Raw genomic sequence first — 15,535 nt, forward strand, 5'->3', positions numbered from 1 at the left:
GATCGGTACTTGTATCTCATACTTAAAGATCATTTTTATTCAAGATAAAGTAAGAAATTTTAAAAATATACTAAATTCTATAAGCTGTTATAAACAGGATATGGTATTTCAGTTCTGTGTTTATAAAATGAAACATACTCATGAGATTAATTACAAACTATGTATGATAGCTCTGATATATAGAACCTGATATTTACTCTAACATGATGATGTTAACCTTGAATTACTAGGTTTACCAAGACTGCATATAATCTCTAAATTGCAGAAAGTGTTCACTGTCAAAATAAGTGAATAAAGTTACTATTCTTTATATAGATCTTTTTTTGTGGAACAGAAACATGTAATAGCATTTTTAAATTAAATATTTTATTTATGCAATTAAAAACTGTCTATCATAGACCCAGGCTTAATTCTTGTCTAAATAGAATGGGAGCTCAAGATGGTAAGTAGTTACAATCAGGTGCCACAAAACCTCAAGGAAAGAAGCAATAGACTATGCTCTTGTCTTGATTACTGTAGAAACATTTTTTATCTAGAAAGATGAGTCAGCTTGTGATAATAATTGGCAGAGAGCTGCATGCCCTAAAAGAGCAGCATCTTGTCTGCCATTCCTTTAAGTCACCAGAAGTTTCATAGTTGTAGTTGTGAATTTTGAGCTGAGAAATTAGAAAAAGGGTAATGATCTGTACATTTTCTCAGTTCCTAGACTACTGAAAAGAAGGTCATTTCAGAGCTGGAGATGTGAATGAAAAATCTCCTGTTCCAGGACTCGTAGACCATATTGAGGTATGTTTTTTTCCCTCTAATTTTAAATAGACTTTAATTTTTAAGAATAGATTTATTTTGCAGAAGAATTGAGAATATAGTACAGAGTTTCCATATACCCTATACTCAGTTTCTCCTGTTATTGACAGCATATATTAGAATGGTGCCTTTGTTGTAATTAATGAATCGTTATTAATTATCACCTGTAGTCCGCTCTTTATTCCTAGTTCCTTACTTTTTAACCAGGTGTGATTTTTTTCTTTCTATTTTAAGCTTCCATACAGGAAACTATATAATGTTTGGTTGTTATGTCTCCTTGGGTTCCTCTTTCCTATGACACCTTTTCAGACTATCCTCTTTCTTTTTGAGACTATGACAGTTTTGAAGGGAACATACTGATCAGGTACTTTGTAGAGCATTCCTCAGATGTTTTGCTAATGGTTAGACAGGAGGTATGGATTATTTTAGAGGAAGGCTATAAAGATAAAGTACCATTTGATGTTCTTTTCTATTCATACCCAGAGTGTATACTATCAGTGTAGCTTATCACTGCTAATATTGACTTTGATTCACCTGACTGGGAGAGTGTTTGTCATGTTTCTCTGCTGTAAAACCAACCTTTTGTCTTCACCTTTTTCTATATTTTGCTCTTTGGAAAGAAAGCAGTGTACACACCACAATTAAGCTCTCTTTAAGTTATGTTCCATCTACTTTGAAGGTAAATGATCTGTATGAACTATGTGGAATTGTTAGGCATGGCAGATGTATCCCCCCCTCTCCCCCCAGTTACTTTAGCATGTCCTTTTATCAGTGTGGACTTATACAGATTTAGTTTATACTGTGGGTCATAATCTAATACTACTTTATTTTGATGTTCTAGTTCTTTTAGCTGTGGTCATTGGGAGTTTTTTCAGTTGTCTCCTGTGTTATTTTGACATGAGCCTATCGTCATGGGAGTTTTGTTTGTTTTTTGAGTGCTTCTTTACTTCCTGGCACTACAAGATGCTTCAAGCTCATCATGTATACTCCCTGACCGAGTTCTAGAATCAGCTATTTCTCCATGGGGTTGTGATTCTTTTTGTTAGAGAATGCTGCTAGAAATTTATCTTGTTGCTAGATATGTTCATTCATTCTAGAGCAGTGGTTCTCAACCTTCCTCAGGCTGCAGCCGTTTAATACAGTTCCTCATGGTGTGCTGACCCCCACCACTACTTCACAACTGTCATTTTGCTACTGTTATGAACCATAATGTAAATATCTGTGGTTTCCAATGGTCTTAAGCAGCCCCTGTGAAAGGGTAATTCGACCCCACCAGAGGGCTGAATATAGGCATATGTGTAAATATTTCAACATAACAGGTTACAGATAACAAACACATAATCATGAGACTGTTTTACGATTAAATTTAACATGAGTATGCTTTTATTTGTTTCTAGGGCTATATTTTAACTTGAACATGTTTTTGTTGATCATTTTAATGAAAACCTTATTTTGGTTTCATTTATTTTGAGAATACAATGAAATATGGGCTTTGTGCCACAAATCTGTGACTATCTAAAATTTGTTTTCACTAGAATGCAATGCTTATAGGATGCTTATTTGGGAAAATATTGTGGCATTTTTTTAGGAGAAACAACAATAATCGTGTTCCTGTCTCTTTTTACATACATGTGCAAAAGTCCTGAAATTGGAACTATGTCCTTGAAAGGTCTTTTTTGTTGTTAAATCCTCCAGTATTGGACACTTCCTGTTTCCATTTAATGTGAAAAGTTCAGTCTAGTTTTCAAAGAAAGATTTGTTTTAAATTTTCCTTAAGACATCATCAGACACATACCAGATAGCAGGACAGGAAACTAATAGCTAAGAACATAGACTTCATCTTACATCCTTTGTGACTTATTAACACCATGTATTCACCTCTGCACCTCAATTTTCCCCATGTATAAGGGGGAATATTATTACCTCTCTCATCAGAGGGAATTAAATGAGGTAAAGGACAGCACAGTACTTGGTGTGTAGATACGATTTAATAACTGTTATTTAAAATCAAAACCTCCAGTGTGGCATGAAAATGGATGAAAGTTCCAAGGCATTATGCTAGTATATGTACTTTGTTTTTATCCAGTAGTTATTACTTGGCCAGTCTATCTGTCAGAAAAATGAAGGAATCTTAGCTGGACTTATTGTATACCTTTGATACCAGGATTTAGGAGATGGAGGCTGGAGCATTAGTTCAAGGCTTGCCAGAGCAACATAATGAATTCAACACCAACCTGGGCTATATAAAAACCTGCCTCACCAAAAAAGAAAAAAAAAAAGAAGAAAAATGAGGGATTTATTCATTAAAAAATCTTTAAAGTCCTCTCACAAGAAAGCATAGTTTCCTTCAAACCTAGGAAATTCTTGCCTCACCAGTCAAGATTGTCAGCCAGGGTTTTCTGTAGTGGTCATTTGATGCTACTGAGATTTCTGATGGGAATGACCAGTGTGCTGAATAGCTCTCCTGTCCTGGGACAGTCTTGATAGAATGAATTACTGCTGCTCAAATTACTGCATCAATATTACAGTGTACCGTTAGACATGCTAACCTGATTTTGTCTTTGTAATGCATTTCAGGTACCACAATCTAGACGGTACGTAAATAGGTGAAACAAGGACACAACTCTGTCTATGTAGCTTCTGGGGAGTAGTACTGGGAGTGGCTTTGGTCTTTCTGATTGAGTGCCGGAGGATACTTCAGCTTCGGCCAGTTATCTGCCTATAGTTGCTAGATACTCTGACTTGAAAAAGTTGAATGTTGTCAGGCGGCGGTGGCGCACACCTTTAATCCCACCACCTGGGAGGCAGACACAGGTCAATCTCTGTGAGTTTGAGACCAGCCTGGGCTGCAAAGCAAATTCCAGGATAGCCAGGGCTGTTACACAGAGAGGCTCTGTCTTGAAAAAGAAGCAAAAAAAGTTGAATGTTAATATTTTTTTATGTGAAGTCATCCATTTTAAAATGTAGCTCACTTTTTTTTTTAAACACTAAAGACCAAACCCAGCAGATCTATAGGCTAGATTTGGCTCCCAGATCATTCATTGGTTTGCAACCTCTGGTGTAATTATTTTAGGAAATGAACTAAGGTTCTGGCAGAGGTAGAACACTGAGCCATAATGACACCATCCTGTATCTTTGCTGAGCTTATGAAAGGCTATAGAAACAAAACACTTAGGTATCCACATTATTTTCTAGACCATAGGGAATTGTGGTTCAGCAGAGCTCTGGGAGAGCTTCCTCTGGTTGGGAGGAGAAATTCTTTAAGGAGAAATCCCAGCAGCAGTGGCTTGTTCAGTAACAGAACCCATTGTGCCTTGTGGGGCTGGGCCAGTACTCCTGATTTAGGGAGATAGCTTTGCAGTCAAAGGAACTCTCTTTATGATGCCACTATTGAGCATAATTTCTGTGCCTCTAGTCTTTGTCTTGCCATCAAAAACTAGGAATCCCAGTCATGTATTGCATATTCTTCAAATCCCAGCACTTGAAAATTTTAGACAGGGAGACCACTGAAAGTCATGGGCCAGCTTGGGCTAAGGTGTGTAATCTGTCTTTAAAGAAAAAAGGAGGGCTGAAGAGATGGCTCCATGCCTCAAAAGTGTGATGACTGAAGTTTGGATTTCTAGAACCCATATAAAAGCTGCTTGTAATCCCAATACTTAGGAGACAGATGGGATTCCTGAGGCAAGCAAGCTATCAAGTTAGACTAGCTGGAATGGGTGAGTTTGGGTTCAGCAAGAGATCCTGCCAGCAAATAAAGAGAACACAATCAAGGAAGATATCTGAGATCAGATTTAGGCCTCCATACACATGTGTACATGTACACACCACACCCATTTAGGAATAAAATAAAAATAAGAGCTCAGCCCTCAAGAGTCTTCTGGTTCATGTGATCCTATCTGTTGGCTTAACTTTTTAGTGAACTAAAGGAAATTAAAGTGTTTTAACATTATATAGTCTTCAGAAGATTATTACATTTGAATGTTTTGTACTACTATAAAATACTAAACAGGTATCCATATCAGTGCTTATGTAAGAGAATGTCTAAGGCAGAAGAGCAAGCATTATTAAGAATACATGAGATAATGGTTGAACAAGACACTTACCTATGAGTATAGCAGAACATTTTTAGGAGTCATTTTATTTCAATGCTTCTTTAGCAGAACAGTAGGATTTGGTTTTCTCTAAGCCCATGGCCTGTCTAGTCTCAGGTTCTTGGCCATCCGGGCAGTGGCAGGCATGGGTTCCATCTCATGGAGTGGGTCTAAAATCCAATCAAATAGTGATCGGTTACTCCTGCAACTTTTGTGCCTCTATTGCACCAGTGTGTTGTGCAAACAGTTCACCATTGCTGAATGAAGGGGTTGCAGCTGCTTTGGTGTTTACCTTTCTCCTCTGGAAGCATGCAGAATATCCTTTAGTACCATGAACACTAATCAGTAGGAGTGAAGGCTCTAGGTAGACACTAGCTCAGCTTTTCTGTAGTCAATGCGTTATGTAGGTTTTGTCTTCAACAATAATAATGCCTTTTTTATAAATTTGTGGAGAGCAACAATAGCCTTGGTAATAGCCTGAGTTGTTTGGGGGTTTCCCTTGGGCCTTGGAGGCAGGATTATAAGAGCCAGGGGCGGGGGGGGGGGGGTGGGGGGGGTGGGGGGTGGAAGACACCAAGGAAACAAGGCCTTCTAGACACAGCAGGACTGATGCACATATGAACTCACAGGGTCTATGCAGCATGCACAGGGCACGTACAAGTAAGCCAGATGGAGTCTCAGCACTGAAGGGACACAAGCCCTCATCCCTGATCAAGAAACTATCTCCAGTTGACAACCACTCACAAAGGAAAAATTTGTCTTCTCCAGCGGAGTCTCACATTTAAGTACAGGCCCAGTGCCCAGCAATAGATGGCCAGCATAAAATGAACTCAGTGGTATGCTTGGCATTTTGTTGTTGCTGTTGTTGTTTTGTTTTATTATAACAATTTGTCGAGGTATTTTTTACCCTTACAGGTCTCTTGCTTATATATTATGGTTTCTGATTTTCTATTTTTATAGAATTGCTGTATGTGCAAATATGTTTCTTGTCCTTTTTCTTTGGCTCTTTTTTCTTCCTGCTTTTTTTTCAGTTGCCTGTTTTCTAACGAGAGAGAGAAAGAAAGGGTTGTAGATTTCGTGGGTAAGGAGGTGGGAAGGAGTTGGGGAAAGGGAAATTGATCAGAATATATTGTACAGCAAAGTCTATTTTCAATAGAAAAAGAAAAATTGGATAAAATATTAGTGAAAAATAAAATAAAAATGAAGAGTGCGTGAATAATTACATTACAAAGGACATCTTGTCTAGCTCTGCACTTTTGTATACCCGGATCTAACTGATTTGTACAAGAATTCTTTCCTTTGCTCCCAGCTCTCCATTTCACACACACACAGAACTTTCTAGGTAGATAACAAACCACTGAGAGCTCACTTTTTTTCCAGCCAGTGAAAGAAAGGAAGTCAGTTATCTTTGAGTATTTATACTGGAATTGTTAATGATACCTACCAGGGACAGTGTGTATAACCACAGAGAGTGCAGGTTTTGGATTTCAGTTCTGATTTTGCCATAAGTGTGTTCTCTGAATTCATTTTCTTATTTGCAAAATGGAGCTGATGATAGGTACCCTTGAGGGCATAGTTGTTTAGTAAATAAGAGCTAACAATAGTGGTAAATTAAATGGGAAGTTTGTGCTGACAGAGCACTCTGAACTACATGGATGGAGCCTTGCTCTAGCACTCGAAACCAATTCTAGTTTACTCTCATCTTTTCTTCTGTCTTGTAATAACTGTACTGGCTTTGTGTTGTAAAATCTTCTAAGTATGGTCAGGACATTTTTACAAAGATTTTTTTTTGAGTTACTATGAAATCTTGAGCGTTTGAATGCTTCAGAGTTCTTTGTTAAAATTTCAGTTAAGTAGTCATGGGTTGTTTTGAATATAGTAGTCCCTCAGTGGTAGGAAAGCTGTTACTATTTATTTCTAATTATTCACTAAAGTATAAACTAACAAAAGTAATTAAATACAAAATTTTGAAGCCTATTTATAATAAAGAAGGTTGTGGGATGGCTAAAAGATTCAGTGTGTAGAGGTATTACTACGGAACCCAAGGACCTGAGTTTGATCCCCAGAACCCATATGGTGAAAGGAAAGAACCATTCCCTGGAGTTATCATCTGGAGCCTCTCTACATGCACTAGGTCATGTGTACACACACACACACACACACACACACACACACACACATGCATGCACGCGCCTCTCCACATGCACTAGGTCATGTGTATACACACACACACACACACACACACACATATGCATGCACGCGCCTCTCCACATGCACTAGGTCATGTGTATACACACACACACACACACACATATGCATGCATGCACCTCTCCACATGCACTAGGTCATGTGTATACACACACACACACACACGCATGCACGCGCCTCTCCACATGCACTAGGTCATGTGTATATATACACACATGCAAATACATGAAAAGGGAGAGAGAGAGAGAGCTAGAGAGGTGGCTCAGCGGTTAAGAGTACCTATTGCTCTTGCAGAGGTCCTAGATCCAGTTCCCAGCACCTACATAGTAGTTAACAATCATCTGTAACTCCAGTTCTTGGGAATATGTTGTCCTCTTCTCACTTTGGCCGGCACTAGGCACACATGTGGTACACATACATACATACATGCAGGCAAAATGTTCAAATTCATAAAAATAAATATCTAAAAAAAGAAATAGAATATTGATATATGTATGGCTTAGGCCTATGTCTTAAAGTTTTGGCTTCTACATGTTCTATGCAGATGTTTATTTTCAGTTTTCTTTGACTATTAAGTGACTGAACACAGCAAAAATATGAAATTGTACAGTATCCACTGTGTACTTTTCTAGTTTTTAAAAATGATAATAATATAAAGAAATATGTTGGTTCATTGATCTTTGATGCCACCATTTGATTTATAAGGCATTTGTTTCAGTAGTTACCTTATTATTAGGTGCTTAATTTGAGTGGTTCTAGAGAAGATTGGGGAACAATTTGATTTTTCAGACACTAGTCATACAACCTACACCATTAGTATTTGTTTCATTGGTATTACAACTCTGCGAAAGCCTCAGCAGTCAGATCTAGCTAATAATGAGTCTCCACCATCACTTTGAAAGCAAAGTTGATACATTTCTATTTGTCTGCTCAGTTTGTTTCATTAGATACGAGGTTTCCTTGACATGAATTTCAAATTCAAATCTTTTGTCTTCAGAGTACAGGGAGAATATAAATCATGCAAGTATTCTTTTTTTTTTGGTTTTTTTTTTTTTTTTTTGGTTTTTTTAGACAGGGTTTCTCTGTGTAGCTTTGCGCCTTTCCTGGAACTCGCTTTGGAGACCAGGCTGGCCTCGAACTCACAGAGATCCGCCTGCCTCTGCCTCCCGAGTGCTGGGATTAAAGGCGTGCGCCACCACCGCCCGGCAATGCAAGTATTCTTAATGGTATGATTGTCAAGTCTTTATGTCTCGATTTTATTATTCTAGGTATCAGAAAAATGACTGTGCCTTAGAGGAATGATATTATAGACCTTGGAAAAACATGAGTGATTGTACATAAGTAGAATTTCTCAAGGCTAAAAAAGTCTTGTTTCATAATAATAATAATAATAGTAGTAGTAGTAGTAGTAGTAGTAGTAGTAGTAGTAGTAACAATGTAATATACTGTATGCTTTTAGTCTTGGCTGCTGCTTTACTTTTTCCAGAATTAAAGTGAAGCTCTGTTTTGGTTGTTGTTATGTTTTTTAAACACTAATTTGATTGGCTATACTACATCAAAAGAAATAAATTGTATTTGTCCATTTTCTAACATAGGGCCTGGGTATAATTATTTTAGTTTTCTTGAATTTAATAAATTGATCTTGTCTGAATAAAGTAAAATATGGAATTAGACTTAACCAAACTTTTATTTCTTTTAGTAGAAAATGACAGAGGTGTTGGAAGATCTTTACTTTTGGAAGTCCTGTTAATATCCATTTCCTAAGAGACAGTTGACCAACATTTACTCTGGCATGGCGCAAAGCAGTCCACAGCTTGATATTCAGGTTCTCCATGATCTCCGACAACGTTTTCCTGAAATTCCAGAGGGTGTGGTATCTCAGTGCATGTTACAGGTACATTTCCTGCCAATGATGGTACAGTAATGATACAGTTTTCCTTGTTAGAGTTGGCATTGATATTGTGGGGTAGATAATTCTGTGTTGAGGAGTGGGGCGACCTTGTGACTGATAAGCACTCCTCCATTCAGAAAGGGAAAGGCCTCCCATGGGAGTCAACAAAGCATGGCATATCAAGTAGAGGTAGGACCCAGCTCCTCCCCCTGCATCAAGGTTGGGCAACGCATCCCAGCATGGAGAATAGTTTCCAAAAAGCTGGCTCCTGCACCAGGGACAGATCCTGATCCCACTGCTAGGGCCCCCACAAACAGATCAAGCTACACAACTGTCACCCACATACAGAGGGCCTAAGTCAGTCCTGTGCAGGCTTCCTAGCTGTTGGTCCAGAGTCCATGAGCTCAGGTCAGCTGTCTCTGTGGGTTCCCTCCCTTCATGATCTTGAGCCCCTTTGCTCCCACAGTCCCTCCCCCTCTCTTCACCTGAACTCCTGGAGCATGGCACAGTGTTTGGCTGTGGATCTCTGCATCTGCTTCTATGAGTTACTGGATGAAGGTTCTCTGATGACAGTTAGGGTAGTCACCAATATGATTACAGGAGAAGGCCAGTTCAGGTACCGTTGCCATTGTTGCTAGGAGTCTTAGCTGGAGTCACCCTTGTGAATTCCTGGGAGTTTCCCTGGCACCAGGTTTCTCCCTAACCCCAAACTGGCCCCCACTATCAAGATCATTACTTCCCCCCTCTGTCCCACCCCCAATCAACCAACCAGATCCCTCATATTCCTAGCCCCCACCCCACCCCCCAAGTTTACCCAGGAGATCTCATCTATTTTTCCTTCCCAGGGTGATCCATGTGTCCCTCTTAGAGACCTTCTTGATACTTAGCTTCTCTGGGGCTGTGGATTGTAGCCTGGTTATCCTTTGCTTTATATCCAATATCCACTTATAAGTGAGTACATAACCATGTTTGTCCTTCTGAGTCTGGGTTACCTCACTCAGGATGATTTTTTTCTAGTTTCATCCATTTGCCTGCAAATTTCATGAGGTCATTGTTTTTTACTGCTAAGTAGTACTCCATTGTGTGAATGTACCACATTTTCTTTATCCATTCTTCAGTTGAGGGGCATCCAGGTTGTTTCCAGATTCTGGCTATTATGAATAACGCTGCTATCAACATAGTTGAGCATGTATCCTTGTGGTATGATTGAGCATCCTTTGGGTATATGCCCAAGATTGGTATAGCTGAGTCTTGAGGTAGATTGACTCCTAGTTTTCTGAGAAACTGCCGTACTGATTTCCAGAGTTTCTGTACAAGTTTGCTGTCCCACCAGCAGTAGAGGAGTGTTCCCCCTTGCTCCACATCCTCTCCAACATAGGCTGTCATTAGCATTTTTGATCATAGCCATTCTGACAGGTGTAAGATGATATCTCAAAGTTGTTTTGACTTGCATTTCCCTGATAGCTAAGGATGTTGAACAGTTCTTTAAATTGTTTCTCAGCCATTTGAGATTCTTTAGTTGAGAATTCTGCTTAAATTTGTACCCTGTTTTTTTATTTGGATTGTTCGTATTTTGATGTCTAGTATCTTGAGTTCTTTATATATTTTAGAGATCAGCCCTCTGTCAGATGTGGGGTTGGTGAAAATCTTTTCCCATTCTGTAGGCTGCCATTTTGTCTTATTGACAGTGTCCTTTGCCTTGCAGAAGCTCTCAGTTTCAGGTGGTCCCATTTATTAATTGTTGATCTCAGTGTCTGTGCTACTGGTGTTATATTCAGGAAGTGTCTCCTGTGCCAATATGTTCAAAGCTACTTCCCACTTTCTCTTCTATCATGTTCAGTGTAAGTGGATTTATGTTAAGGTCTTTGATCCACTTGGAGTTGAGTTTTCACATTTGGTTTAAATAGTAGCTTCTCAGTCTTGCTCAGCATGATTTTCAAGCAGGACAAGAAAATAACATTTTGCAGTCTAATTCCTAAACTTCAATTAGTACTTCTTTCTGTGGTACTACTTTTCAAGTACTTTGTATAAGGAAAATAAAGTTACTTATGGTTTTTTTTTCAATGAAGCAAATTCTTTAAATTCCTTAGATCTCATTTTGCAAATATTTGCTTGACTATGGGTTTGGTGGTTATTAACTTCCGAAAGCTCTAACTGAATAATGTCTTTTGCCCACACATCTTTTCCTGTGAAATGGCTATGTAGAAAGAGCACTGGGACTTGAGCCCAGGGACCTGACAGTGGTTGTCCAGTGGACTAGTTCAGTGCCTTTTATGAAGCCATACCACTTCCTAGTCTTCTTTTCCTGCCTCTGGAAATGGTAGTGGGACTGTAGATGAACTCTAAATTTGTCTCAACACTACCATCACTGCATTGCTTGTCCTGTGGTAGACTTAATGTTTTAATTGATTCTCTGAAGAAGTGAAGTATTTCCTTTCATTTTCATGTAAAATGCACTTACGTATAATAACGTGTATTTTTGAGTTACAGAGAAAGTCATGTTCGTTAAGAATTTTGTAATTATTTCGAAGGTGATAAATAATGTTTGTTTTATTCTAATAAAATAGTTGAGAGTTCTGTATTTTAATGGAAATTGCTTTACAGTATCCCTTCAAATGTCTTAAGCATTTGATTACTGTCTGCTAGGACTTATAAAGAACAGTTGTTATTTGTGTATAACTACAAAGCTATTCTAAGTATATTAAATTGCTGTTCAGCTGCAACAAACTTGGTATAGTGAATGCCATTCATATAATCTGGATATGGTTATTAAATTCTCATTAACTCTGACAAAATCATGAAGGCATGGGTCAAACTATAGAATTTTGCCTGTTGCTCATTCTACTTATTTTGCTTAAATCTTTAAAGGTATTTGGGGATGAATTTGGATAAAAGAAAAGTAAAGGCTGTGGTATTTTTATTGTTTAAAATCTTCAGGAATTTTTTTTTTTCCTTTTGTGGTTCTGGTGCTTTTTGAAAACTAAAGGATGGTTATTTTCATTTTTATCAGGTTAAACATTAATGATGGATGTTACAGCAATTGTGATGAATCCAAGAGTAGCACATTTTAAGTTGTTGAGCTGCAACAAGTGTAAAATGAGTCCTGCATTTGGAATGAGAAAACTTGGGGTTGAGTCACAATGTTCATTAGTAGGTGCTTTACATTTCTGTAGTAGTAGTGGTAGTTCTAGTAATGTGAGCTAAATGCTTATAATTTGAATTGTTTAAGATTTCTTTTGTAGGACAGATGACTGTAATGGTTTTTATAATGAAAATACTCCTCTCCATTTAATCTATGACAGTATTTGTGGCACTGACTTCCACTCTTCAACTTTGTTAATTTTGCCAATGTTGTTTGTACCATTGTCTCCCATAGAATAACAACAATCTAGAAGCCTGTTGCCGAGCCCTTTCACAGGAGAGCAGCAAATACTTGTATATGGAATACCATAGTCCAGAAGACAATAGGATGAATAGAAATCGCCTTTTGCATATTAACCTGGGCATCCATTCTCCTAGTAGCTACCACCCAGGAGATGGAGCTCACCTCAATGGCGGTCGAACACTGGTACATAGCTCAAGTGATGGACATATTGATCCTCAGCATACAGCGGGTAAACAGCTGATATGTTTAGTTCAGGAACCACACTCAGCTCCAGCTGTTGTGGCTGCTACTCCCAACTATAATCCATTTTTTATGAATGAACAGAACAGAAGTGCAGCTACTCCTCCTTCACAGCCACCTCAGCAGCCATCTTCCATGCAAACAGGAATGAATCCATCTGCTATGCAAGGGCCTTCACCACCGCCACCTCCGTCCTACATGCACATACCTCGGTATAGTACAAATCCAATTACTGTTACAGTGTCCCAAAACCTCCCTTCTGGACAGACTGTACCAAGAGCTTTACAGATTCTTCCACAAATTCCAAGCAATCTCTATGGATCTCCTGGCTCTATTTATATTAGACAGACATCTCAGAGTTCATCAGGAAGACAGACGCCTCAGAATTCTCCATGGCAGTCCTCAACACAAGGCCCAGTGCCTCATTACAGCCAACGTCCTTTACCTGTTTATCCACATCAACAGAACTATCAACCTTCTCAGTATTCTCCCAAACAACAGCAGATTCCTCAGTCCGCTTACCATTCACCACCCCCTTCTCAGTGTCCTTCACCCTTTAGCTCTCCACAGCATCAAGTACAGCCCTCACAGCTGGGCCATCCAAGCTCTCATGTGTTTATGCCACCTAGTCCTTCAACTACTCCACCCCACCTATATCAACAAGGACCTCCTAGTTATCAGACACAGGGGAGTCATTCAGTAGCTTATCTCCCTTACCCAGCATCTAGCTTACCCAAAGGTTCCATGAAGAAGATAGAAATTACAGTTGAACCTTCTCAAAGACATGGGACAGCAATAACTAGGAGTCCTTCGCCCATCAGTAATCAGCCATCTCCAAGGAACCAGCACTCACTGTATACAGCTACCACGCCACCTTCAAGTTCCCCTTCAAGAGGGATATCTAGTCAACCAAAACCTCCATTTAGTGTTAATCCTGTGTATATTACATATACACAGCCAACTGGACCCTCATGTGCTCCATCACCATCTCCTCGGGTGATACCAAACCCAACTACAGTTTTTAAAATTACTGTAGGCCGAGCAACAACTGAAAACCTTTTAAATTTAGTGGACCAAGAAGAACGTTCTGCAGCACCAGAACCTATTCAGCCCATTTCAGTAATACCAGGCTCCGGGGGAGAAAAGGGAAACCACAAGTATCAGCGGAGTTCTAGTTCTGGATCAGATGACTATGCCTATACACAAGGTAAACTTTAGACTGATGAAATTGAATGCTTATAGTCAATATGTGGTAATTGATTGGAAATAAAGCACTATTGGCTATTTACTTTCAATAAAATGCTTAGTCTATAGTAAACGTTTAGTAGTAGCATTACCTAGAGTAAAATTAGTGTTTCAGAGTCATCTATTGGCTGTTTTAAAATAGGAAACTGCAAGTATGATCATTGTAACCTTGTAACATAGTAAGACTTTATTGGGAGATATCATTCTTTGGGAAAAAAAATATAGACAAATACAATGAATATTGTGAAAAAGATGCATACATATTTGGACTAGGGTTTATCAAATCAAAGAATTTGAATCTTCTAAACAGACTTGGAAGGGCATAATAATATTTATAAGTGATGATATAAGAAGTGGAATAATGAAGAAAATTTGTATTGTCTAGGGAAATTGAAGTTAAAAAGTCAATTCAGAGCCAGGCGGTGGTGGCGCATGCCTTTAATCCCAGCACTCGGGAGGCATAGCCAGGCGGATCTCTGTGAGTTCGAGGCCAGCCTGGGCTACCAAGTGAGTCCCAGGAAAGGCGTAAGCTACACAGAGAAACCCTGTCTCGAAAAAAACAACAGCAAAAAAAGTCTATTCAGAGTCTTTCAGATTGTATCAGAATATATGACAGTTTAGCATTCTTTCAATATTTGAGAAGGGAACTCATTATAATGCCTGATGTTAAGACTGTGTGTGTGTGTGTGTGTGTGTGTGTGTGTGTGTGTGTGTGTGTGCACATGCACACACGCAAGCAAACAAGCAAATGTGGGCCTGCTGTGTGGAGGTCAGAGGACCATTCTTAGCATTCAGTTCTCTCCTGCCACCTTGTGGAATCTGGAGATGAAACCCTTGACTGCATGAAACTGTGTTTACCTGCTTAGCCATTTTGCTGGTCCTTAAGCATTTTAACACACATACAAGTATAGTTTAAAAGGCTCTCAGGAAAACAAAATGTGACAGAACAAGAGGTATGAACAGATGATGCCATTTTTGGGTGGTGGCTTAGCTAAATTAAAGCAGAAATAGGTATAACACAGGATTACTAAGACCTTAAGAGTAAATGTTGATGCGCAGGTCAGATGAGTCTTTTGTCCATGAACAATGTATTTAGAAATTCTCCTCTTATTTGTTTGGTTTTATCTTCTGCATTGACTTTATCTGTAATGCTATAGCCTTGCTGTTACATCAGCGAGCAAGGATGGAGAGGTTAGCAAAACAATTGAAACTTGAAAAAGAGGAGCTAGACCGGTTGAAGGCTGAAGTTAACAGTATGGAGCATGACCTGATGCAGAGACGGCTCAGAAGGGTCAGTTGTACTACTGCCATCCCCACGGTAAGTGATCTGTTACAATATGTAATGATAGGAAGATAGGGACATTCTCTGTTCAAGCCATTTGTTTCTCTTTCAAGTTCTATTCCTGGCTGAATTAAAAAACAAGAAGACAACAACAAAAAAATGAATGCAAGAGATTTTCCCCCAGCAGCTCTTGTTAGAATAATTAAATGCTTTTTCACACTTGCACTTGTTCATAATTATTTTCAAAGACTAACACTTATAATTAGAGTATAGAATTTATTGCAAGAATATATGATAACAAACGGATTTATAAATTACTCTTCTCAGCATAGGCAGTCAATTTTTCTAAGTGTTTGAAATGAGTTTAAATAAACACTAATTTTGAGGAA

General features: G+C 38.7%; 1 protein-coding gene across 4 annotated transcripts in view; it reads left to right on the forward strand.

Moving 5' to 3' along the window:
• The window catches only part of Tab3 (TGF-beta activated kinase 1 (MAP3K7) binding protein 3), a 66,228-nt gene that overhangs the window by 32,530 nt on the left and 18,163 nt on the right, over nt 1–15,535 (forward strand). The window contains exons 2-5 of one of the 4 annotated variants that reach the window (XM_028881801.2): nt 700–786; nt 8,803–8,997; nt 12,371–13,826; nt 15,022–15,182. In XM_028881801.2, the coding sequence (XP_028737634.1) occupies nt 8,896–8,997; nt 12,371–13,826; nt 15,022–15,182 (1,719 nt within the window). In that variant the 5' untranslated portion in view covers nt 700–786; nt 8,803–8,895. Of the gene's footprint in view, nt 1–699; nt 787–8,802; nt 8,998–10,836; nt 12,145–12,370; nt 13,827–15,021; nt 15,183–15,535 lie in introns of those variants that run through there. The other 3 variants (XM_028881802.2, XM_037199351.1, XM_028881800.2) reach the window with 3 other exon arrangements.

This window comes from Peromyscus leucopus, chromosome X (assembly GCF_004664715.2).
Source record: "Peromyscus leucopus breed LL Stock chromosome X, UCI_PerLeu_2.1, whole genome shotgun sequence".
Classification (NCBI taxonomy): Eukaryota; Metazoa; Chordata; class Mammalia; order Rodentia; family Cricetidae; genus Peromyscus; species Peromyscus leucopus.